The 27,683-nt window shown below is 37.4% G+C and overlaps 1 protein-coding gene across 5 annotated transcripts in view; it reads left to right on the forward strand.

Moving 5' to 3' along the window:
* PDSS2 (decaprenyl diphosphate synthase subunit 2) overlaps positions 1-27,683 on the forward strand; it is a 265,019-nt gene that overhangs the window by 87,208 nt on the left and 150,128 nt on the right. For all 5 annotated transcript variants that reach the window (XR_009054310.1, XR_009054309.1, XM_057738874.1 and 2 more), the window contains exon 2: positions 16,221-16,355. Coding sequence is in view for 3 of the 5 variants with exons in the window: in XM_057738874.1 (XP_057594857.1) it covers positions 16,221-16,355 (135 nt within the window). In the remaining 2 variants the exon portion in view is untranslated. The remainder of the gene's footprint in view (positions 1-16,220; positions 16,356-27,683) is intronic.

Here is a 27,683-nt window from a genome sequence, read left to right on the forward strand (position 1 = left end):
TATCTAAACCTTGGAGAAATTAAAGGTGAGATATGAGAACTGAAAAGGTACCCAGTATATAGGACTTTGGGGTTCATTAAAAGTGAGTTAAGTTTTTTCTTCAAATGAGAAAAAAGCTATAATGCAGTAAGCCATTTGCCTTCTTAAAATTCTGTTATTTTAAAAATATAGTTATTTTTTTCTCCAGACTTACAAAGAGTTCTTTTCTCTTATGCAATTTGGAAAGTAAATCACCCTTAATCTAAAAATCCATTGATTAACACTTATTACCATTTAGGGACATTTTCTTCCTGTTTCTTTTCACTTTTTAAACAAAATATTTTAAACACACACACACAAAAATACGTGGACACTTTGTGAATTGAATACCAATATAATGACACTCAGATTTAAAATGTTACTGTTTTAGAAAACAAATTTATGGTTACCAAAGGGGAAAGGGGGTAGGGGAAGGATAAATTAGGAGTTTGGGATTAGCAGATACAAACTGCTATATATAAAATAGATAAACAAGGTCCTACTGTTAGCACAGAGAACTATATTTAATATCCTATAATAAACCATAATGGAAAAGAATATGAAAAAATATATATATATCACTTTGCTGTACACCAGAAACTAACACAGTGTTACAAATCAACTATACTTCAATTAAAAAATAAAATAAAATGTTAATGTTTTGTCATATTTATTCCTAGTTCTTGGCCTTGTTTCATATATACATATATGCATATATTGAAACATAATTGGGATCATATTATATAGACATAGTTTTATAATTCTGTCTTTTCTTTAACATTTTAAGTATTTTCTCATATAATTAAAATTTGTTTAATGCTTTGTTGCAATACTAAATTTGTTCTAGTGTATGCACAGATTTTCTGTTTTTAAATAGTGATATTTCTATTCCTATTTAATTAATTTTATATTTACTTCTAGTTCTTTTAATATATCACATATAATCCATGACTTAAAACACTATTTTTTTCAAAAAACTGCAGGTTACAGCTCATTAATGGGTTACAAAAATCAATTAAGCAGGTTATAGTCAATATTAAAAAAAAAGAACAGAGAAGATCAGGGTATTCCTGTGATTCTTTGGCAAAAATTGTGTATCTTCTAGTCAGTTCTTTTGTTTCAGTTATCTGTATGTAAATTAAAAATTTTTTTGACTAGGGGTCACAGTCACAAGCATTATTAGGAATCTTACCCACCAATCCACCTCATGTATGTTAGATTTGCCATCCATCTCTTATGCTTATATTTTCTGGATTGATTTATTAGAACTAGATATATTAAAGTGGGGGTAATCAGATAGTGAAACAAGCTCTGTGCCTCTAGATTTTAGCACTGGAGGGTGTTCTTCCCCTTCTAGGGGTCTGGGAAGTGCTGACTTTTCCATTCAGTTTTACTTTGAGGAGCTTTGAGGTAACTCAAGGGTGATGATCCCTTGTAGGTGATAAATTGTTTCCTTAATATTTGATTATCAATTTAGCAAAAGATTGTGATTTGAATCACTGGCATACGTTAGAATTCTGAACTCTTGATCATAAATCTAAAAAGTTTTCTCTCATGCTCCAATTCTGCCATCCTACCTCAGCTCTCCATCTGGAACTATCCCTACCTTCTGTTCAAAGTGAGGGTAGCCTCCTCTCACGGGCACTGATGCAGTAGTGAATTCAGTCAGTTCTCCTAAATAAAGAAAGAAAACACATAAACACTCCAGTATCTTGAGTTCTTTCTATTTAAAACTTAAGGGATAGGTCCTTTGGTATGGCAGGATTCTTATATACAGTAACTTTTTGACATTGCACTAAAATAAATCTCAGCATGGGTTTTTTTTTTTTTTTTTTTTTTTGGAATGTATTGGGGCTTTTCTCCTGTGTGGCTGTTACTTTTAAAGAATCCCCTATGATTTAGGAAGAGGGACTCAGGACTTCAGAGCTGAATGGTTGAGTGTAGCAAATGGATGATACGAGAGAGGAGGAGCGTTTGGAATAGGTCTATTTGGGTAGGATGTTTAAGATAGTGTCTGCTGCTCTACTTCTTGGAAGTAACTTATTCTCTAGTCTTGCATTTTTTGAGACCTATTCTGTGTCAGTTACTATGCTGGGTGCAGAGCATCCAAAGATAACTAAGCCTGAGGGCACTCAAGGTTCTCGTAGCCTTGTGAGGAGTAGCTGAGAACAAATAATTAAATAGCAAGGCTGCAGAGGCTCCTGGACCTTGCAGTCCAAATTATGTTTAAATCTTGGCACTTGTATTACTAGTTGACTAGTGTAACTAGTAATTATTTAACCTCTCTAATCCTGCTTGCTAATTTTCCTCACCTGTAAAGAGAGATCACCAGTTCCTTTATATGGTTTTTGTGCGAAAAGCGTGTATGCGTGTGAAGGAGCATGTGCCTGGCATCATAGTATGTGGTAGCTGTTGTAGTCTGTGTCGTTATCATCTGTACTAGTGCCGGACTAGAAGCTCATGATAAATACTATAAAAGCCTGTGGAAGAGGCAACTACCTGGCCCCCGTTTCTGTACACCGCACAGTCACAGTTCTCTGCCTCCGTTGTGCGTTCACTCTTCTTTCTGGGTGTCTGTGGAGACCCCTTTTATCTGTTTTTGGACATACTGTGTCCCTTTATGTGGGTCACTCATCCTTCCCAAGTTCCATACGTATAGGAATTGCCTAAGATTCCTTTTCTCTTCCCATACCTTCTTTTTCCCTCTTTCCTTCCCCTTCTTTTCTCTTTTTTTCTCCCCCCAAAGACTCATCCATCAATTCCTACTGCTTCAGCCATCACCTCTATGAAGATGCTTCCCAAATCTATACCAATAGCATTTCCAGGTGCCTGCTGGGCATCTCCATCTGGAAGTCCTTCTTGCATTCAAAGTTAACATATCCAAAACTGAACCCATTAATTCCCCATTAACACTCCTTTTCTTTCCAGTCCTTACTGATGGTAGCATCATCGCCTCCAGCAAACAGGTTTGAATCTTAAATTCAGCCCTTATCTTTCCTTTGCTTCTTGATCCCTTCCCAGTGTCTCCCTCATGCAGTCAGTTGGCCAGACTAGCCTGACCCACCTCCATGCTGCTGCCATCATTCAGCTTTTCTTTACCATCCCTGCTGCCACCACCCTAATTTAGGCCCTCATTATCTCCCACCTGGAATATTGGAAGAAGCTACTCCTAACTAATCTTCCTCCTCCTTTCTGCTGTGCCCAAAACATTGTTGCCAGAGTAACAATATTAGGCCCAGAGTAACAGTTTTAGTCTTTAGCTCTAATCACATTCCTCCCTTGCTGACAGACCATCAATGCCTTCAGAATGTCTTCAGAATAAAGTCATGACTCTAAACCTTTCAAGACCCTTCACTCTTCAGGCTGTCTTCTGGGCTTGTTCACCCTCACACATTGCCCAAATCCCCCACAGCTCCTGAACTTGCTCCCCATTCTTTTACCTGCTTATTACTCTAACCTGTTTCTTTCCCCTAAAATACCGTTCTTTCCATTCCAATAACTGCATCCCATTCCTGCCTCCATTCTCTGCTCAAGGAAATTTGACCATCTTTAAGGCTCAGTCTGAATTCTGTTTCTGCTGTGAGGGGCACCTCTAACAAGAAGCACTTCTGTTTCTTCTTTTGTGTACTGATAGCTTTTTGTTCCTCTGCTGTCTTTGTTATCAAAAATTTAGCTATTTTTGGAACACATTATTGTAGCTCTTTTATTGGGCCTCTTAATATTTCTCTGTGTAACTCTTAGTATATATGTGTTGAAGAAATAGAATTTGAGAGAATATGGAAAGGTGCCATAGCTATCTGAGGATTTGTAATACTTACAGGATAGGGTTAAGGAAGAAAAACTAGTTAATAGTTGTGGAAAGATAAGATGACGCAGTAGAAAGTGCAGTTAGCCATAGAAGACATAATGTGAGAAGGCTATAGAGCTAGATTGCGCAAAGTTCACCTGTTCAATCCTTACTTCCATGACATTGTAAGGCTACTAGAATATTCATGTTTACTGTTGATCTGTTGGAGCTCTAGAACAGAATTTTGAAGGCCGAGTTTCTCCCCCCCAAATTCAACTTACAGACTTTTCAGAATGATATTATTTAAAACTAGTAATATGTCTATATTAGCTAATTTCCCAGGACTACATAGTGTCCAACATATATTTAAATTGAGTCGAAATATTATTTTAGATTTGCTACATCTCTATTTTGTCCACCAAGCTACCCCCATTTTTCTCATTAACTACCGCAGAAGCCTCCCAACTGGTCTCCTCATATCCACTTTGTCCCCTCTACAAACACTCACCTAAGTCACTTTTCCACACTGATGATAGGTTTGTTTGTTTGTTTGTTTTGTTTTGTTTTTAATAATTTAAAAAAATTTTTATTTTTTGGCTGTGTTGGGTCTTTGTTGCTGCACACGGGCTTTCTCTAGTTGTGGTGAGCAGGGGCTACTCCTCATTGCTGTGCTTGGGCTTCTCACTGTGGCGGCTTTCTTTGTTGCAGAGAATGGGCTCTAGGCTCGCGGCCTTCAGTAGTTGCAGCATGCATGCTCAGTGGTTGAGGCACGAGGGCCCTAGAGCTCACGGGCTTCAGTAGTTGTGGCTCATAGGCTCCATAGTGCAGGCCCAGTAGCTGTGGCACACGGGCTTAGTTGTTTCACAGTATGTGGGATCTTCCCAGACCAGAGATTGAACCCGTGTCCCCTGCATTGTCAGGCAGGTTCTTAACCACTGTGCCACCAGGGAAGTCCTTTTTTTTTTTTTAAATATCTGATTACATGACCAGATGCTTAAGTTACTGCAGTGGCTTCACATTGCTCTTTGGATAAAGAGCTAATGTCTAATCGTGGCCTGTTTGACCTGTGTGATCTAGTCCCTGTCTGCCTCTAGCCTCATTTTGTACAGTGTTCTCAGCCTTGCATACGCTTGTTCTTGTGCTGTGGAGACACTCCTCTTACCTATTCTCTTCCCACACCCCTCTTTTACATCTTTTCTTCCTGTGGATGTCAACTCAGTCATCATTTCCTAAGGAAGCCTCTGACTTTCCTGGCTAGGCTCGTTCCCAGCTGTAAGCGCTCATAACATCCTCTCTCATCTCTCTTTTTCCTTTGTGGCATTTATTGCCATTGTAATTTTACATTTATCTGTCATTCTTTCGTTATTACCAGTCTCTTCCACTAGGTTGTAAGCTTCACTAGCTCTGTGCCTGGTTTTGCTCACCATGACATCTATGCCAAGCACAGTGCCTGATGTATGGAAGGTTTTCAGTCTACATTGAATGAATGATGAAGGGTTTTTTTGGGGTTGTTTTTTTTTTTTTTTAAGCTCTTTACTGGAGTATAATTGCTTTACACACTTGTACCAGCTTTTGAGGTACACCAAAATGAATCAGCTGTATTTATACATATATCCCCTCCCTCCCATGACTCCCTCCCACCCTCCCTGTCCTGGCCCTCTAAGGCATCAAGGGTTTTTGTTTTTAAAAACATATATTAGTGAAAGGAAAACAGTTCTGTCGAATGTTAGTGATAAAGATTACAAGATACTAAATATTGCTTTTGTTTATGATACTTCGATGATATTAAAGAATTCTCCCAATTTTTATACTTATTATACATATTGTAGAGTATTAGATAATTAAATATACTAAAGTGAGATCATAAAGAATCACAAAGTAAGAAAAAAAAAAACAGATGTCAAATAGTCCAGTCTTCCCTCTAATGTTTTATATCAGAGGCTGTGCAGCTTCTTGAACATCTTTATTCACAAGGGACTCAGCATCAACAGAGGCTCCTCTGTTTTTTAATTGTTTCATGACAAGCCAAAATTCACCAGCTATATTCTCTATCTATTAGTGTCAGTCTCTAAAGTAATACTTACCAGGTCGGGATTTCCCTGGCGGTCCAGTGGGTAAGACTCCACACTCCCAATGCAGGGGGCCCGGGTTCAATCCCTGGTTGGGGAACTAAGTCCCACATGCATGCCGCAACTAAGAGTTTGCATGCCTCAGCTAAGAAGCCTGCATGCCGCAACTAAACATGCCAAAACAAAGATCCTGAGTGCCAAAACTGAGACTTGGTGCAGCCAAAATAAATAAATAAATATTAAAATAAATAAATACTTCCCAGGTCTATCTCCTATCCATATGTTACCCTTTCAGATGAGCAGACAGTCATCATGTACTCCTCTACCTTGAATTCTCTCAACCGTGCCCTTCACACACTGTGCTCCTGCCCTATTGATTCTGGAAGCAGGTGTGTCCTTCTCTCTCCTCCAAGCCTTCACACATATTGTCTCTTCTCTAGAACACTGTTTTTTCACTTCTCCTTGATTCATCTCCGCTGATTTCTTCCCTCTCATCCTTTAGGTCTCAGGGAGGTCGCTTTCACCACCCCCTCACCCCCACTTATATTAGTTGCCATGTCTCTGTGCTTGTGTTAGTTGTACATCTCCTAAAGTAGCTCATGCCACATTTTATTATTACTTTAAATCCAGACTGTATTACCCACAAGGAGGGAGACCACAGCTTACCAGTACTCATCATCGTGTCCTCTACTCTCTTTTAGCACTGTGCCTGACGTGTAGTAAGCATTTACTACATTTTTGACTGCATAAATTTGAGAACACCAACTTTACTATTCTCCAAGCCAGCATTCATTCATTTTTTTTTTTTTTTTTTTTGGTCAGCTAAGCATGTGGCAGTATATGATTTCACCATCTTATGGGTATGCTCCAGCTTCTCAGTATTTCTCCTTAAGAGAGGCACAGAGGAAAAAAAAAAAAAGAGAGAGAGAGAGACTCAGAATAAATTGTACTGTTCCAGGTGAAGTATGATCTGGACTATATAAACATTATCTCTGAAAGTTAGAATCCTAGGGACTTTTTATGCTCAGGAGCAAAATTTCTTAATTTTATTGTGAGCTCATTTTTGAGCTGTGGACACTATCAAATTATCTTAGTACTTTTTTTTAATTTTTAATTTTTTACAATAAACTTCATATATTTAGAGTGTACAATTTGGTATCCCAATCTCCCAATTCATTCCCCCCGCAACCCTCCCTGCTTTCCCCACTTGGTGTCCATATGTTTGTTCTCTACATCTGTGTCTCTATTTCTGCCTTGCAAACTGATTGATTTGTACCATTTTTCTACAGTCCACATATATGTGTTAATATACGGTATTTGTTTTTCTCTTTCTGACTCACTTCACTCTGTATGACGGTCTCTAGGTCCATCCATGTCTCTACAAATGTCCCAGTTTCATTGCTTTTCACAGCTGAGTAATATTCCATTGTATGTATGTACCACATCTTCTTTATCCATTCATCTGTTGATGGACATTTAGGTTTCTTCCATGTCCTGGCTATTGTAAATAGTGCTGCAATGAACACTGGTGTGCATGTGTCTTTTTGCATTATGGTGTTTTCTGGGTATATGCCCAGCGGTGGGATTGCTGGGTCACATGGTAGATCTATTTTTAGTTTTGCAAGGAACCTCCATACTGTTCTCCATAGTGGCTGTATCAATTTACATTCCCACCAGCAGTGCAAGAGCATTCCCTTTTCTCCACACCCTTTCCAGCATTTACTGTTTGTCGATTTTCTGATGATGCCCATTCTAACTGGTGTGAGGTGATACCTCATTGTAGTTTTGATTTGCATTTCTGTAATAATTAGTGATGTTGAGCAGCTTTTCATGTGCCTTTTGGCCATCCATATGTCTTCTTTGGAGAAATGCCTATTTGGGTCTTCTGCCCATTTTTTGATTGGGTTTTTTGTTTTTTTGATATTGAGCTGGATGAACTGTTTATATATTTTGGAGATTAATCCTTTGTTGATTCGTTTGCAAATATTTTCTCCCATTCTGAGGGTTGTCTTTTCGTCTTGCTTATAGTTTCCTTTGCTGTGCAGAAGCTTTGAAGTTTCATTAGGTCCCACTTATTTATTTTTGTTTTTATTTCCATTATTCTAGGGGGTAGATCAAAAAAGATCTTGCTGTTATTTACGTCGAAGAGTGTTCTTGCTATGTTTTCCTCTAGGAGTTTTATAGTGACTGGCCTTACATTTAGGTCTTTAATCCATTTTGAGTTTATTTTTGTGTATGGTGTTAGGAAGTGTTCTAATTTCATTCTTTTACATGTAGCTGTCCAGTTTTCCCAGCACCACTTATAAAAGAGGCTGCTTTTTCTCCATTGTATATCCTTGCCTCCTTTGTCATAGATTAGTTGACCGTAGTTTATCTCTGGGCTTTCCATTCTGTTCCATTGATCTATATTTCTGTTTTTGTGCCAGTTCCATACTGTCTTGATCACTGTAGCCTTGTAGTATAGTCTGAAGTCAGGAAGCCTGATTCCCCCAACTCCGTCTTTCCTTCTCAGGATTGCTTTGGCTATTTGGGGTCTTTTGCATTTCCATACAAATTGTAAAATTTCTTGTTCTGTGAAAAATGCCATTGGTAATTGGATCAGGATAGCACTGAATCTGTAAATTGCTTTCGGTAATATAGTCATTTTCACAATGTTAATTCTTCCAATCCAAGAACATGGTATGTCCCTCCATCTGTTTGTGTCATCTTTGATTTCTTTCATTAGTGTCTTATAGTTTTCTGAGTGCAGGTCTTTTACCTCCTTGTTTAGGTTTATTCCTAGGTATTTTATTCTTTTTGTTGCAATGGTGAATGGGATTGTTTCCTTAATTTCTCTTTCTGATCTTTCATTATTAGTGTATAGAAATGCAAGAGATTGCTGTGTATTAATTTTGTATCCTGAAACTTTACCAAATTCATTGATTAGCTCAAGTAGTTTTCTGGTGGCATCCTTAGGATTTTCTATGTATAGTATCGTGTCATCTGCAAACAGTGACAGTTTTACTTCTTCTTTTCCAATTTGGATTCCTTTTATTTCTTTTTCTTCTCTGATTGCTGTGGCAAGGACTTCCAAAACTATGTTGAATAATAGTGGTGAGAGTGGACATCCTTGTCTTGTTCCTGATCTTAGAGGGAATGCTTCCAGTTTTTCACCATTGAGAATGATGTTGGTTGCTGGTTTGTCATATATGGCCTTTATTATGTTGAGGTAGGTTCCCTCTATGCCCACCTTCTGGAGAGTTTTTATTATAAATGGGTGTTGAATTTTGTCAAAAACTTTTTCTGCATCTATTGAGATGATCATGTGGTTTTTATCCTTCAGTTTGTTAATATGGTGTATCACAGTGATTGATTTGCGTATATTGACGAATCCTTGCATTCCAGGGATAAACCCCATTTGATCATGGTGTATGATCCTTTTAATGTGTTGTTGGATTCTGTTGGCTAGTATTTTGTTGAGGATTTTTGCATCTAAATTCATCAGTGATATTGGTCTGCAGTTTTCTTTTTTTGTAGTATCTTTGTCTGGTTTTGGTATCAGGGTGATGGTGGCTTCCTAAAATGAGTTTGGGATTGTTCCTTCCCCTGCAATTTTTTGGAAGAGCTTGAGAAGGATGGGTGTTAACTCTTCTCTAAATGTTTGATAAAATTCACCTGTGAATCCATCTGGTCCTGGACTTTTGTTTGTTGGGAGATTTTTAATCACAGTTTCAATTTCATTCCTTGTGATTGGTCTGTTCATATTTTCTATTTCTTCCTGATTCAGTCTTGGAAGTTTATACCTTTCTAAGAATCTGTCCATTTCATCCAGGTTGTCCATTTTATTGGCATATAGTTGTCTGTAGTAATCTCTTATGGTGCTTTTTATTTTCATGGTGTCCGTTGTAACTTCTCCTGTTTCCTTTCTAATGTGATTGATTTGAGTCCTCTCCCTCTTTTTCTTGATGAGTCTTGCTAGAGGTTTATCGATTTTATCTTCTCAAAGAACCAGCTTTTAGTTTTATTGTTTTTTGCTATTGTTTTCTTTGTTTCTATGTCATTTATTTCTGCTCTGATCTTTATGATTTCTCTCCGTCTACTAACTTTAGGTTTTGTTTGCTCTTCTTTCTCCAGTTTCTTTAGGTGTAAGGTTAGATTTTTTATTTGGGATTTTTCTTGTTTCTTGAGGTAGGATTGTATCGCTATAAGCTTCCCTCTTAAAACTGCATTTGCTGCATCCCATAGGTTTTGGATCGTTGTGCTTTCATTGTCATTTGTCTCTAGGTATTTTTTGATTTCCTCCTTGATTTCTTCAGTGATTTCTTGGTTATTTAGTAGCGTATTGTTTAGCCTCCATGTCTTTGTGTTTTTTACAGTTTTTTCCTGTAATTGATTTCTAATCTCATAGCGCCGTGGTCAAAAAAGATGCTTGATGTGATTTCAGTTTTCTTGAATTTACCAAGGCTTGATTTATGACCCAAAACGTGATCTATCCTGGAGAATGTTCCATGTGCACTTGAGAAGAATGTGTAATCTGCTGTTTTTGGATGTAATGTCCTATAGATATCTATTAAATCCAGCTGATTTATTGTATCATTTAAAGCTTGTGTTTCTTTATTAATTTTCTGTGTGGATGATCTGTCCATTGGTGTCAGTGGGGTGTTAAAGTCCCCCACTATGATTGTGTTACTGTCGATTTCCTCTTTCATAGTTGTTAGCATGTGCCTTATGTATTGAGGTGCTCCTATATTGGGTGCATATATATTTATAATTGTTATCTCTTCTTCTTGGATTGATCCCTCGATCTTTATGTAGTGTCCTTTCTTGTCTCTTGTAACAATTTTTATTTTAAAGTCTATTTTATCTGATATGAGTATTGCTGCTCCAGCTTTCTTTTGATTTCCATTTGCATGGAATATCTTTTTCCATCCCCTCATTTTCCGTCTGTATGTGTCCCTAGGTCTGAAGTGGGTCTCTTGTAGACAACATATATATGGGTCTTGTTTTTGTATCCATTCAGCCAGTCTGTGTCTTTTGGTTGGTGCATTTAGTCCATTTACATTCAAGGTAATTATCGATATGTATGTTCCTATTACCATTTTCTTAATTGTTTTGTTGTTGTTTCTGTAGGTCCTTTTCTTCTCTTATGTTTCCCGCTTAGAGAAATTCCTTTAGCATTTGTTGTAGGGCTGGTTTGGTGGTGCTGAATTCTCTTAGCTGTTGCTTGTCTGTAAAGCTTTTGATTTCTCCATCAAATCTGAATGAGATCCTTGCTGGGCAGAGTATTCTTGGTTGTAGGTTCTTCCCTTTCATCATTTGAAATATATCATGCCATTCCCTTCTGGCCTGCAGAGTTTCTGCTGAGAAATCAGCTGTGAACCTGATGGGCATTCCCTTGTATGTTATTTGTCATTTTTCTCTAGTTGCTTTTAATAACTTTTCTCTGTCTTTAATTTTTGTCACTTTGGCTACTATATGTCTTGGCGTGTTTCTCCTTGGGTTTATCCTGCCTGGAATGCTCTGTGCTTCCTGGACTTGGGTAGCTGTTTCCTTTCCCATGTTAGGGAATTTTTCAACTATAATCTCTTCCAATATTTTCTCAGGTCCTTTCTCTCTCTCTTCTCCTTCTGGGACCCCTATAATGCGAATGTTGGTGTGTTTAACGTTGTCCCAGAGGTCTCTTAGGCTGCCTTCAGTTCTTTTCATTCTTTTTTCTGTATTCTTTTCTGCATCAGTGATTATCACATTCTGTCTTCCAGGTCACTTATTTGCCCTTCTGCCTCAGTTAATCTGCTATTGGTTCCTTCTAGTGTATTGTTCATTTCAGTTATTGTGTTGCATATCTCTGTTTGTTTGTTCTTTAATTCTTCTAGGTCTTTGGTAAACTTTTCTTGCAACTTTTCTATCTTTGCATCCAGTCTTTTTTCATAGTCCTGGATCATCTTCACCGTCAGTATTCTGAATTCTTTTTCTGGAAGAGTGCCTATCTCCTCTTCATTTAGTTGTTTTTCTGGGGTTTTATCTTGTCCCTTCATCTGGTACAAAGTCCTCTGCTTTTTCATTTTCTCTATCTTTCTGTGGCTGTGATTTTCATTTCCACAAGACGAGATACTGCTGATACTGCTTGATTCTGCTGTCTACCCTCTTGTGGAGGAAGCTGTCTAGGAGGCTTGTGGGTGCTTCCTGATGGGAGGGACTGATGGTGGGTTGGGTTGGGTGGGCGGAGCTCAGTAAAACTTTAATCCGATTTGGTGGGTGGAGCTCAGTGACACTTTAATCTGCTTGTCTGCCAATGGGTGGGGCTGTGTTCCCACCCTGGTGGTTGTTTGGCCTGAGGTGACCCAGCACTGGAGCTTACAGGCTCTTTGGTGTGGCTAATGGTGGATTCAGGGAGGGCTCACGCCAATGAGCACTTCCCAGAACCCCTGCCCCCAGTGCCGCTGTCTCCTCAGTGAGCCACAGCTGTCCCCCACCTCTGCAGGCAACCCTCCAACACCAGCAGGTAGGTCTGGTTCAGTCTCCTATGGGGTCACTGCTCCTTCCCCCTGGGTCCTGGTGAGCACACTTTTTTGTGTGCCCTCCAAGAGTGGAGTCTCCATTTCCCCCAGTCCTTTGGAGGTCCTGCAATCAAATCCCACTGCCTTTCAAAGTCTGGTTCTCTGGGGATCCCTCCTCCCATTGCTGGACCCCCAGGTTAGGAAGCCTGATGTGGGGCTCAGAACCCTCCGAACTTCTACAATATACCTGTTCTGCAGCCTGTGAGTTACCCACCCAGCATTTATGGGATTTGATTTTAACTATTGCGCCCCTCCTACCGTCTCATTTCGGCTTCTCCTTTGTCTCTGGGTGTGGGGTGGTTTTTTTTGGTGAGATCCAGTGTCTTTCTGTCGATGATTGTTCAGCAGTTAGTTGTAATTCCGGCTCTTGCAGGAGGGAGTGAGCGCACATCCTCCTACTCCGCCTTATTGATTCTTCCAGTACTTTTTTTTTTAAGCGTGTTAATGAAATGAATTTAAAGAAGTGGTGTTTTGGAAACATTTAATTTACTCAAGCTGTTAATCTGTTCTCTGGGTTGTTTACTACTGTCTTACCTGAAAATTGATGGTTAGAAGGTGTGCTTTTCTGACTCCTGTCTTGATTTCTGTCACCCTGTCCACTATAGTTTCTTTTCCTGACTTTCCGTAGTGCATTCTGAAAGTGGCAGGTGTTTCAGTGATATATGATGTTTTGGGATCGTGGTAGGAAGAATTCCTTAACTTTTGTTATTTCAGGGGGTAGAAAAGGAAACAGTATTTATAAGAAATTCTATATGCTGGTAGTGGGGAAGACTTTAAGAGATATAAGGAGAAACAGAGTAAAAGAAAATGAAAATATGAGTTGAGCAAAAATAGATGACAAAAAATAATGAGAGAGAATGTAGTTTTCTGATCACCTTATCACCTTCCATGTGTTTCTACAGTGGTATATGTTTTACTCATGTTGTCTGTTCCATACAGTGACTACAGAAAGTAGATGTTGTTAATCTTATTTTACAGAAGCGGTGATAGGCTGAGTCATACAGCTAATAAATGACAGAGGATTTTTTCAAACCTGGTTCTAAAGCAGTCACTATTTTACTGACTTAGCAGATAGTTGGTACATGAGATGAAGCAGATGGAGAGTCACTATACCACAGTGGGTAAGCATGTATATAGACTCTAGAGCCAGGTGGCCTGGGCTCACATCCGGCTCTATCAAGGCTCTAAGGCCTGCTATCTGTGGTACCTGGGGCAGGTTGCTTCATCTCTCTGTGCACCTCAGTCTCCTCATCTGTAAAATCAAAATAATTGCGGTACCTTCCTCATAGAGTTGTTGTGAATTAATTCAACTGATGTATAGTAGAATGCTTAGAATAGTTCCTGGCACACATGAAGTCCTGTGTAAGGGTTTGTTGTTGTTGCTGCTGCTGTTGTATTTTGACGATGATGATGATGTGTGTGTCCTCTGTGAAAGGTCCCCTCTCTGAGAAGTTTGAGGAAGGTGTTGTCAGAACTCTTGCCAGGACTATTTCTGCAGTCTGACTTGGCCAGATGTCTCAAGGCTCACGGCTTAGAGTTCTTACCCTCATGTCCTTCATTCTTAACCAGGCTCAACCCCCCAAACACACAGACACACACACAGGCCCACCTTCCTCTTTTCCCTCTCTAGAATTAGGAGCTAATTCAGAGCTTCTCTTTAACATTATTATTATTTACCTCAGGTAAAGATCTAGTAGCATAAGTTAAATTCTGCAAGTCAAAGCAAAAAATTTGGAGAGTGCTCCCATTTTACATTTTCTTCTTCCAAAATAGGGTGCTTCCCAGCCACCCTATATAGTTCAAGTCTATAGGATTTAAGTAGATTGTTACATAATAATAAAAAGCTTTGGACAGTTCTGATGATTATTTGTTTCTACTATAATATAGCCTAATTACCTTAAATTAATTTCCTTTTTCTAGAAAATTAGAACTTCTTTGTAAAAATCATTAGTCCCTCTAACTTGCTGAAGATCACTTACTAGATTGAGGAAAAAAACATGAGTAGAGAAAGAGCTTTAACTGTTACTTTGCAGAGATCCTGAAGATCTGTCTTATTTTGAAACTAATGAAGGAGTAAGAAGGGGCCCGTTTAGAAATTTATTTGGGGCTTCCCTGGCACAGTAGTTTAGAATCCGCCTGCCAATGCAGGGGACATGGGTTCGAGCCCTGGTCTGGGAAGATAACAACGTCTCAGAGAAACTTAAGCCCGTGCACCACAACTACTTAGCCTGTGCTCTAGAGCCCATGAGCCACAACTTCTGAGCCTGTGTGCCGCAACTGCTGAAGCCTGCATGCCTAGAGCCTGTGCTCCACAGCAAGAGAAGCCACTGCAATGAGAAGCCCACGCACCGCAACAAGGAGTAGCCCCCGCTTGGGGCAACTAGAGAAAGCCCGTGCACAGCAACGAAGACCCACCACAGCCAAAAAATAATAATAAGTAGAAATAAATAAATAAAATTTAAAAATAAAAAAAATTTTTTTAAATGGGATGAGTTTAAAAAAATTTATTTGGGGGCATGAAGAGTGAAAATTTTCTTAAGTAATGGACTAACTTTAATTTTGCTATGTTAACTTACTGAAGTTAAATTAATTATTTGTTCAGAATTCACCCAAGGGAGTCTTAATAATTCAGTGAAATATTAGAATACAAAATTTTACTGTTTTCTGAAATTGAGTCACAGATTTGGAAAACAAGCTTATGGTTACCAAGGGGGAAAGAGGGAAGGGATAAACTGGGAGATTGGGGTTGACATATATATACTACTGTATATAAAATAGATAGCTAATAAGAACCTACTGTATAGCACAGGGAACTCTGCTCAGTACTCTGTAATGACCTATATGGGAATAGAACCTAAAAAAAGAGTGGATATATGTATATGTATAATTGATCCACTTTGCTGTACAGCAGAAGCTAACACAACGTTGTAAATCAACTATACTCCAATAAAAATTAATTTAGAAAATTTTACTGTTTTAAGAACTATATTTCTATATTATTTATGTATACTTTAGCATAACCTATTTGATTAGTGCTAATAAACATTGTTCTAAATATTATTTATTATGTTACCCAAAGTTTTCTTTTTTTAATGATGCCATTTAGTTCTCGTGTGACAGCCGTTTGTGATACTGAAACAAACGAAAATGTAATCTTAGAAAGCATTCTTGATCTTAGTTATAGTAGAAATTATAAAAATTCAATCCTCATAGCAAAAAACTCACAGCAAAAACATATTACATTCTATGTTAAAGCCTAATGTTATCTAGAATGATTATCTTTGCATAAAAAATAATAAATGGCAAGATATTTGCCCATGGCTTTCATTTCCATTTTACTTCTCAAATGAATTTTCTACCCCTGAAGCAGAAATCGTTTTTTACCATCCCCCTTACCAGCATCCTCACCACGTAATACTGCTTCATCCAAGCGATATAATTTGTTTTTCACCTGCTATCAACTACTACAAAACAGTTTAAAATTATGAGTTCCTCTTGTTATTAGAGCAAATGGTTAAGATTGAGTGGTAGGGTATAGACAGTGGAAAAACTCAGAAAGAGGAGGAAGCCAGATCATTAGGCCTCATGATTTTGGGATTGTTACTTTCAAAACCAGCTGTGGGTTTCTCTAGTTGTTTCCTGAACTCATTGCTTCCTTGTGTTAACACTTTCTTCCCCCAATTGTAGTTCTTTTCAGCAAGTCCCATTGTCTGATTTTGGAAGGATGGGTGTATTTGCAGCAATTCTCTAACTTGATCCAGCTGATTTTGTGAGGGTGTATTAATCCTCATCTTTCTTTGCTTTTGGCAGGGGCTTTGTACATGACAGCCAGAATAACCTCCAGTTGAGGGGTTTGGTGGTGCTACTTATTTCTAAGGCAGCTGGGCCCAGCAGTGTGAATGCTTCATGTCAGAACTATAACATGGTCAGTGGGATCTACTCATGGTAAGAAGAAATTTTGACATTGCTCTCTAAATTGTGTTTTGTTACAGTGGACAGTAGAAACCACTGTTTAGTTCTTTGTCATTCTCTGATTCAAAGATAGATTAAAATGTTTTATAAGACTAAAACATGGATTTTTATTATTCTTAACAAATCCAGTTGTCTTAGCTGCTTTGTATGTAATTCTGGTAAGCTTTCCCATACAATTGTGTCTAATACTTTCATTTCTACCTTGAGCATTTAAACTTTTCTGTTGACCACTACCTTCCTGCCCCATCATGGTATCTTTGTATTTCTACAGAGAACTCTATGTCATTTAGTCCAGGATTCATGATTTTAAAGCCTACTCAGTATAATAACTTGTATATATAATCATGCAACTACCATTTTAGGAGAGGTCTACTTCAATGCTATATCGTTTATTTTATTTTGCTTATTTTTATGGTGAAGAGGCTTTTACTTATTAAAGTGACTGGAATAAGAAACTCACATCTCACACATTTAGATTAAAAAATAAATTTATAAGTACGTGTTAGTCATTTTTGCTGCATATAAAACAAACTTTAAATTTTCACTTTTGGTTTTTAAAATGACTGCATGTTTTTTAGTAATAATATATCAGCAATAACTTTATTTAATCTTAGCAGTATACTTGGCACTGTGTTGAAAGCCTGAAGAAATAATAGTCTGCACGTGGACTTGGCCTCTGAAATTAAAACCACCCAAAAACATGGATGACAGGGAAATTTTCCTCACAGAAAGAAGTATTTCTAGAAACTTCAACTTATGGTTAGTATATCTTATTGATTTACTTTAAAAATCAATCCATAGCTTAGATTTTTAAAAAAATTCCTAGTAGTCTTACCCATAAATGTTTTTTTTTTCTTCTATAATATTTAGAGATAACTTGCTTGCCTGCTATGAAGTCCAACGATCCTTCTTCATTAACAAGCAAGCAAAGATTATTACTGTTGGGGTTACAAATGACCTCTCATCCAGCCAGGATAATTTTGCAGAGCTTTTACCATTTATCCATATAAGTGTCTTCACTAGAAGTGATATCTTGGGATCATTTTTAGTTCCTATTCACTCTGAGATAATTTATATTTGTTTAGTGCTTTGTAGGTTACTGATCATTTTAATGACAGTTATCCCATTTGATCCTTACAACAATTCCGTAGGTAAGAATTGTTATACTTATTTTACTCTTGAGAAAACTGAGTTTCAAAAATCATGAGATTTTTCTCAAGGTGACATGGCTAGCAAATGAGGAAAGGTCAGGCTCTAACTATAGTTCTTTTTCTTCCAAATCTCATGTTTTTTTGTGGGTTTTTTTTTTTTTCTTAATTTTACTCTGCTTTTCTAAGTCTGATTGAAAAAACTTATTTCATTTAGATTAGCCATTAAATTATACCAAAAAAGGTCTTCCCTTAAGTATGTCTTGGAAAACCTCTAAATGGACAATAACTTGACAAATCTTCAGTACATCTACATCATTCCCCAACCTGTTTGAATTGGAACTCAAAATTTTATCTTGTAAATTTTATAGAAAAGCTGTTGGCTGAGTTCAGTTGAAATAATTAGAGAAAGTACGTAGAGATCTACAATGAATACCAATAACCTGTTAGTCCCTGGAAAGGAATCAGACCTCACATCACCTTGTAACCATGCATCTCTGTTTCCTGTTTGGAACTCCATTGATTTTTCAATCTCTGACTTTAACTGTTTTGTTGGTCAGTCATCTGCTCATGCATTTGGGTAACCACACACACCTCTAATGATTATCAGCTATGGTTTACTATCACTAGTACTAAAATAACACTTGAAAGTATTTGACACATAATAGGTGTTCAGTAAATATTTATTGCATAAATGAATCATCCCCATTTTATAAAAAAGAAATAATACTGAGATTAAGAGTTGTCTAAAATCCTCTAGGTAGAAAGTGATAGAGCTGGACTTTAAATCTAAAGTGTATTTCTTTCTACTATGCAGATGCTGTTATCTGTGATGTATGTACACTGTGCACTATGTTGTGACCTCATGTTTCCAGTTTCTTAACTAGCTACATTGCCTTCTGATCCTTCACAGGAACATAGTGTGTTTGATAGATGGTTGTTGTAATATGAGCAGTTGTAAAAGAACTTTGCAAAAGAGTAGGTGGTACATTATGAATATAAAAATTTTCCAAATGACATAAATGGGTTTCATACCCAAGTGTATAGAATCCGCAGTTATATTTAGGGAATAATCCTGGTGTGTGGTTCCAGGCTGTTTTTCTGTAATCAAACTTTATCTAGTATGTCATTGGTGATGCTTGGGTGTTCTACACACTTGTTAATGTGAAAATGTAATTTGGCACAGTACTACGAGAAACCATTCATTTGTTTCTCTATCCCTGAAGTCATTTGTTTGGCTCCTGCTTCTTTAATTGTTCAAGTGTAACTTTTGCTGGAGGCTTGTATCTATAATGCCACAGTGAATTATTTAACATTTGAGGGAAGTACTGATTTGGGAGCTTTTTAATTCACCTCCAAACTATTGGGATTTACGTTGTTGGTGTTTTTCTCTCATAAACTTGACTTTGATGTCAGTTAATGGGACCTGAGTAAATTACCTAAGGGAACAAAAGTGAGTTAGGTGACCTCTTGTTTGGCCTAAGGATATAACTGCTGGATATATCTTGTGGATGTGTCTCGTGAACTTATCACATAATGGCCAAGAGAGGCAGAATTTAGGCTAAAATGTAATAACTACATTTTGAAATACAAGTAAGTGAGTCATGTTTATAAAAATGTACTATAAACATCTACCATAACCTTTTTCAAGCAAGACCATGGGCTTTAGGTTTATTCCACCAACCCTGACTTTAGAAATTGGTTATGAATGTGATCAGACACAAAAGTATTACTAAACTTACAAGCGTCCCTAGCCACAACTGAGAAAATGTTTATAACTTATCCTGTTAATGATAGGATGTTTTTATTTTGTGTACGAAAGATAGATCATATATATATATATATTACATAGTATTACAAAGTATAGACTTCTCTAGTGTAACATGATTATTACATTTAAAGAAATGCAGGTGAATTTTGTGACTAACTCAGTTTTCTCAGTTGGTTTAGGAAGAACTGACTTAAATATTTCTCATCTAAAATAACTAGCAGTTATAAACAGACCACAAATTTTCACCCTACCTTCATCCCCTGAAATTTCCAACCACCTCTTGTTAACTATGTTAGAAGAGATGGAAACAAGTTTGCCAAATACATTTTCTTTTCTTCCTGAGTATTCAGCTAGACTGCATTTCCCAGCCTTCCTTTGCAGTTGGCTTGGCGGTATGAATGAGATGTAGCCAATAGAATATGAGCGTAAGTGAAATTTACAATTTCCTGATCATAAAAATCTTACATTTGCTGTACACCTTAAGCAAGTGATTTTAGAAGTGACCTATTCAAGATGAAAGGTGCCTGCACCTGAGGAGAGCCACCTGTCCGTCAGGAATGTTCACATACCCCTGATACATGAGAGGAAAAATCTATTTGTTCAACCACTTAGACTTTATGGTTCATCTGTTAATAACAGTGGCACCTTAGTTAATATTTTATTGTTTCTGTCACCCAGTTATCCCAGTGAATCTGGTAATCCTTGATTACTCCCACACTTTTACCTTCCGTGTCTAATAAACCACCAACTCACAAGTTTCTCCAGGTCTCTTTTTCTCTCAGTCAACTTGCCACTCTCCTGTTACAAGCCTTTGTTGCTTCATGCTTAGATTTTAGCAATAGCTGTCTGTCAGGTCTCCCTATCTCTAGATGTTCCTCCTTCAGTTTTTTCCTATTGGGTCTTGTTAAATTGAACACCCTGCTTTGATCACTTATTAAACAAATTCTTACTAAGCAATTGCTATGTGATGTTGCAGGCACTAGGCTTGGTGCAGGAGATACAGGCTGAATAGTGCATAGTATTTACCCTCAGTGACCTTATTAGCATGAAGCCAGGGAACATATAAGTTTACAAACAACTATAATACAATGCTATAGACACTGTAAGTAAAGTATAAACAGAATTCTTTGGAGCAATTAAATGTGTTGGTAGGAGGAAAGGAGAAAATTTCAGAAAAAAATTTTTTTGAACGTTACAAAATAGAGAACTTATAAGTGGGTTTTGAAGGTAACTAGGAGGTTGTCAGTTGGAGGAAAGCAAGTAGTCAAGGGGTTTGGTAAAAGGTGGTTGTATTCTAAGCAAAGAAAGTAAGGAACAGACTGACAAAAGGCATGTGGTGTGGAAGTACATAGCAGGGCCCACACAGCGCCGGCACTGTAGTGGGCCCTCAGTACGTGATTGTTATATGAATGTATGAATTTACATAATAGAGACCAGGTTCTTTATGTGTATAGCTGTTATGGGTTGAATTGTGTTCCCCCGAAATTCATATGTTGAAGTCCTAACCCCTTGTTCCTCACAATGTGACCTTATTTGGAGATAGGGTCTTTACTGAGATAAGCAAGTTAAAATGAGGTCATTAGAATAGACCCTAAATCAACGTCCTTATTTTAAAAATGGGTAAGTTTGGACACAAACATGCACATAGAGGCAGAACACCCTATGAACATGAAGAAGGTCCCTTTCAAGCCAAGGAGAGGGGCCTAGAACAAGTTCTTCCCTCACAGCCCTAGCAAATTAATATGTTACAGAATGCTGATGAGGACGTGGTATAGAAGAGAAAGTTGAAGCTGAACTGTGAAGGGCCTAAGGAACGAGAACTGCATCCTGGAGAAACGTGGGGCGCTATCTAAGAGGCAGCAGAATAAACTTGGAATCTGGAATCAGACTGTATCACCTGTCAGCTATGCCTCAGATTTCAGCACTCACATTTCAGAGAGTGGTTTTAAGAATTAAATGAGTGAATAGAGTAATGCATAGCCTAGTAAGCATTGTGTAAGTGTTTATTCTCATTCATAGCTGTTATAAAGGTCTTTAAGCAGAGGAGTCATTAATATATCTGTACTATAGAATGTAGTTGGTTGAGAAGATAATCCAAAGAGTTGAGGTCCAAGAGGTAGAGAGAACCAGCCAAGGAGTTATTGAAGTAGTCCAGGTGGTTGCTGAGAGGGAAAACAGAGACCTGGAGAGGTTAAGGAGCCTTTACCCAAAGCGAGAGGTTAGCAGCTGGCCGAGCCAGGCTCAGACCTATTAGGTCCTTTGATCCAATGCCGTTTTCTACCGGCATTTCCCAATTTGTGCTTCATTTGGGATGAAGGTTTTACTAGGTGATCGGTGGGACAAAAGGTCCTGTGGTCAAATAAATTTAGGCATGCTAAATTAAACATAGTGTAAAAGATTTCTTCATTTCAGAAATCTAAAGAATTGTTAGGTATATGTGGCATGCATCGTGCATCTTTAAGAAGAGATACTGTTTCCCAGTTATTTGACTATAAAACGTGTTAACTCCTGTCAGCAGTGCGTCTTGTGGAATGCTGCAAAACACTTTGGTAAACGTTGTTTTATGTTAGGGTACCTAACTTTGAACCCTAATGGGGACTCTGTGAAGCAGAAATAACAGTCACCCACAAGAAAACTGAGGCTCAAAAAGATGAAGTAACTTTCTGAGATCCTACGTTAAGTGATCAACTAGGAGAAGAAATATATCATGTTGGTTATAAATTGCCTCAGTTTACATCCTTGTTCCACCACTCATTTGCCGTGTGACCCCAGACAAGTTAAGTCACCTCTATGTACCTCATAGGTTTGCTGAGTGGGTTAAAGAAGGTAATGTGAGTAAAACACTTAGGACAGTGCCTTGTGTATAGACTGTGCTTATTAACAAGTGTTGTCTATTATTATTACTCCAGACCCCTGTCATGCTGCTTTATGTCCTTTATGAAATTTCTCACTCCTTCAGGGCAGGCCCTTAGCTTTGTACATCTTTTCATCTCATCAGTGCCTTGGACACACTGTTCATTTAAATCTTTGTCTGGATGACTGAATCTTCAAAATACATAACTGTTCTAGACCAAAACAGACATTTGAATTACATGTTTTACAGTATGTGACTTTTAGAGTGGTTTAAGATGGACTCTGACTTATGGTCACTGTATTATTATGTCCTTTGCAACCTCTAATTCATGATGTGAGCTTTAATCAGATGCTGAAGCACTCTTCATGGAACAGTCTAATTTTTAACTTAGTTATCATGTAAAGCAATATAGACTGTGATATTTAAATGAAAAGTGTTAGTGAGGTATACAAAAACACACAAAAAACCCCACAATTTTTTAAAGTATTGCCCAAAATCTGTTGAAGTTTTTTAAATCCCTTCAAAAGTTTATTTTGTTTCTTCAATATTTGAATCTATTACCTTTTTTTTTTTTTTAACTACATTTTCATTTACTCACCTCTGTTATCTGCAGCTTCCATTCTGGTATCTCTATGGCTTGAAGTTTTACTGATAGGTTGTAGACTATTCTCAACTTAATTTCCTCTGGGCAGCAGAGGGAGGAGAATGAGCTGCTGCTTGGAGGACCAGTGCAAGAGTGTTCCCACTGCCATCAGAATCATAGTAGAGTAGCCTGGCTGTCTGGAACTGTAAAGCGCACCTGTCATTTTGAGGTATAACCACTAAATTTAATTGAAGATCTGCAGTGTCCTGGGACACTTTTATAGACATGCTGCCACTTTCTTCTTGCCCACTGTTCTCTGTCTCTAATCTGTTTGCTAGAGATAAATTCAGTGGTAAGTAGAACATGTAAGAATGAAAAAGTATTAAAGGAGCTGGGGGAAAAGTGATTGCTATCTTTGCCTTTTAGATGGTCTGTTGGCCAGGATACATGCAGGTACTGGAGAATTTTAAAGCATGCCAAGTGTATTTGTACAACAAGCACTTTTATTTTATTACTTATTTGGCTTCTGAGTGGCAGATGAGCGGTGAATAGGAATAAACTTATGGACTGATCTGTCTTTATTTGTAGTGCTGGTAAAAGAAGACCTTGTGCTCTGTGTACCATTAAACGTAGTTCAGGTGATCTGTTTTCTTCAGATTAGCCTAGCATTCAGTATGTTCCTGGCACATAGATGATGGTCAATGACTATTTGATTACAGCTGAATGATAATAATAACTATCGTTGTTGTTGTTATTTAATCTTGAAGCAAGGAAGACCTTTCTAAAATATTTCAACACTCTGGACCTATAAACAAAAAGATTAATACATTTGACTTCACTAAAAAAGAATTCTTCAATGAAAAAAATTCCCATAAAGTCAAAAGATAAGTGCCAAAATTATAAAAATATTTGCAGTATACATGACAAGGAGTCAAGTTTTGCTTTTTTAAAAAATTCATTTATTTATGTATTTATTTATTGGCTGCATTGGGTCTTCGTTGCTGCGCGTGGGCTTTCTGTAGTTGTGATGAACGGGGGCTACTCTTTGTTGCAATGCACAGGCTTCTCTTGTTGCAGAGCATGGGCTCTAGGTGCATGGGCTTCAGTAGTTGTGGCACTAGGGCTCAGTAGTTGTGGCTCGAGGGCTCTAGAACACAGGCTCAGTGGTTGTGGCGCACAAGCTTAGTTGCTCTGTGGCATGTGGGATCTTCCTGGACCAGGGCTCGAACCCATGTCCCCTGAATTGGCAGGCAGATTCTTAACCACTGCACCACCAGGGAAGTCCCAAGGGGCTGAGTTTTAATAAACAAATCAGTTGAAGATCTTATAAATCAGGAAGAAGATAGTATAACACAAACATGGACAAAAAACGTGAAGAGGCTGTTCAGTGAAGAAAACTCATAGATGGTTAGTAATTAAAAGGGGAAAAAGACTGGACCTCATCATAAAGAGCTAATTAAAACAAAATCATAGTTTCCCCCTGTCAGATTGACAAAGATTAAAAGTTTCATACCCAACATCTCTTTGTGAGGAAGAAGGCACTTGAAAGCTTTCTTAGTGAGAATGTTAATAGGTATAGTTGCTTAGAGAACAATTTGGTAATAGCTGTATATTTTATTTTAATACAGCTACCCTTTGGTTTAGCAAAATTGTGTACTGATGTATTAGCATAAGCACTCAAAGATGTATGTATAATAATGCTCTTTGTAGTATACTTTGCAAGAACAACAACAACAAAAAAAGAAACAACCTGTGTCCACCAAGAGGGCACATGTTATGTCATTGATGCAGGGGAGTATCAAACGATCATTAAAAAGAATTAAGGAGGGGCTTCCTAGGTGGTGCAGTGGTTGAGAATCCACCTGCCAATGCAGGGGACACGGGGTTGATCCCTGCTCCAGGAAGATCCCACATGCTGCGGAGCAACTAAGCCCGTGAGCCACAACTATTGAGCCTGCACTTTAGAGCCTGTGAGCCACAACTGTTGAGCCCATGTGCTGCAACTACTGAAGCCCACGTGCCTAGAGCCCGTGCTCTGCAACAAGAGAAGCCACGGCAATGAGGAGCCCACACACCACAACGAAGAGTAGCCCCCACTCACCGCAACTAAAAGGAAAGCCCGCGCACAGCAAAAAAAAAAAAAAGACCCAACACAGCCAATAAAATAATAAATAAATAAATAAATAAATTTATTAAAAAAAAAGAATTAAGGAGATCTTTATGTGCTGATCTGGAAAGAGCTCAGAGAACATGTAAGAAAAGCAAGACTCAGAAACGTATTATAGTTTGATCCCATTGGGGCTTGACTGGGTGAGCAGTGGGTTTTTATTTGCATCAAAAATACCTCAAAGGAGAGAACAAAGAGTTGTTAATAGTGGTCACGTCTGGGGAGTGACAGCTGTGGAGGGAAATGGGATGAGAGACTTTGTTCATTCTGTGTCCTCTTCAGTGGTCTGAATTGTTTTTAATTTATACATGTTTTACTTATGTACTTCTTAAAAATCAGTAAAAATTTCTGTTGAATGTAAGTAGTTAGCTTAGAAATTCTATCCTACTATTAAAATGAGGGCCTTAGAGGCCCTGAGCTGACTTGAATTTTATCTTTTAGCCTTTTTTGACAGGGTCAAATATCCTATGAAAATGTGTAAACTCTAGATGTTTTTTAAAGAAAGCAGGAGTGAAGCAAAATGCTATCTTTTGATTAACTTTCTTAGGTTTACTATCCATGTTAAAATGGACACTATCAATTTCTTGGTAACTGTGCTAATTATTTTTTAACTCAGTGTATTATTCAATTAATACATTAATGATTAAGTTTAAACATGCTAGGTGATTGTTGGACTTAAGGAACTAATCAGAAAAAAAAGCATTATAAATATAACTGTTAAATCTAGAAAACATCTTGTAATCAAATTACTGATCTTAACATTACTTTCTCCTCTAAGTGAAAATTGGTCAGGCTTGGTATGTTGTTAGAAGAAGTGGTGGTAGACTACTTGGAGGCCTATATGAAATCTGAATTTAAGAAGATAAGTGAAGAATATAAAAGTTGTGAAAGAAGCAAATTGTTTTTTTTTTTTTAATAATTTTTAAATTTAGAGAATTGGACTTGGTCTCAGCTGCAAATATTATGGTTCATAATTTATCATTTTAATGTGGTACTAATTACCTTCTGATGACTTCTAATTATAGTAACACTTGGCTGTGACTATCAATCCTCACCTTCACACTGCATATTAGAATTTGTCTGGCACTTAAAAATGCCAAACCAAATTAACAAACCATATTTACCTTGGGGATTGACTAAATAAAAAACCACCTTAAGAAATGAGGCTTAAGTAGGGACATGTTGATCATATTATTTATTTAGGGCTCAATTATATTAATGTGAAATAATTAATATTGAAATAGCATTTTAAAAGTTATGGTTTGGGTTTTTGTTTTTGTTTTTTTAAGATGGCATGTGTAAATGCATAGCAAAAAGTCTGGAAGAAACCTCACTCACCTGATAATAACTGTGGTTGGAGGAAGTGGGGAGGGGGAAAGGTTTGGAAACAAGTATAGGGGAATAGTCAGAGGGAACTTTACGTGTAATATTTCTGTTTTTTTAATAAAGAAAATCTAATTAAAATTAACTTGAAAATTAAAAGGAAGTTATATTTCATACTTATAAAGCAATAACAACCTATTTAAGAAATGTGTCTTTTTGTACTACAAGAACCTTGAAAATGAGGAATGCTTATTGACAGTGATTTAAAATGATTATGCTGAATAATTGAATTTAGAGTAGGCTTTTGAAGATAACTTCCTAAAGATATCTCAGCCCCTTTTCAGAGAGATCTCACGAGATGAAAGCATATGCAGTTTGATCACATATTCCTATTTATTGTATTCCATTTACAACAATAAAAATAAACTCCAGATACAAATCTAGCAATATTACTAATTCATTACAACCAGTACTTATTTTCTTCATTAACTTTTTATTGTTATTTTCAACTCACACAGCATGCACAAATACAGCAATTATATGTTGAGTAAGAAAGGGGAAGACTCTTTATGTTCCATGTACTGTACATCAGAAGTCTTTACTTCACCATAGCTGTTGGAAAAGCACAAAATAGGAACAGCCTCTTACAAAACAAGTATAATTAACCACAAAAAGTAGGTGGGCTCAGCTACTAATCTACTCAGCTGAGAGTTAATCGTATATATCTTGATATAGATTAGCCTGCCTGACTACATCACAACAAAAAACAAGCTGCATAAATTGTTTTGTCAATAGTGAAAAAATTTAAATCTTTTCCTTAAAGAAGGGCTATATGTTGACTAGTAAGAAGCCACAAAGTGTCCAGTGTTTAATTCTAAATTTTAAACTGTGCTTAATTCTTGACATTTACTATAGTAAAATGTTAGTTCTGTTAGAAGAATTGCAGCCATTTGAAATGTTTAATGACAGAGTTTGTCCAATAGCTTCATGACCTAATGCTTATTCTTTGAACCCAAACTCAGGGCACCGCCAGTGGTAAACATTGTGATGTATAAGAGACTTGGGTTAAAGGCCAGAGATCTGGGTTCTTGTCTAAAATCTGTAACTGGTTAGTTGTTTGATCTTAAGCAAGTCACTAATCATGCTGTGTGATTACTCATCTATAAGATAGATAGGGATAAAATGGACTTTAAGTCAGAGAGTTTAATGGGCACATATCCAGCTAGGTTTGAGTAGCCTGTGGTCCAATATAACACATCCTGACCACCTCCTCTCTGCAAGGCACAGGGCTAAGCACTGAGGGAAATGCAAATATTCATAAGAAATAGTCTTTGACCTCCAGTGACAAGGTAAGGAAACAATTTATGCATCTAATACCATTCTGACACTGTTGATGCAGTTTCATTTCTAGAACTCTGTTTTTGGAACTTAACTTCTAGAGCTGGAACCATATTC

Source organism: Hippopotamus amphibius, chromosome 6, assembly GCF_030028045.1.
Source record: "Hippopotamus amphibius kiboko isolate mHipAmp2 chromosome 6, mHipAmp2.hap2, whole genome shotgun sequence".
Lineage (NCBI taxonomy): Eukaryota > Metazoa > Chordata > Mammalia > Artiodactyla > Hippopotamidae > Hippopotamus > Hippopotamus amphibius.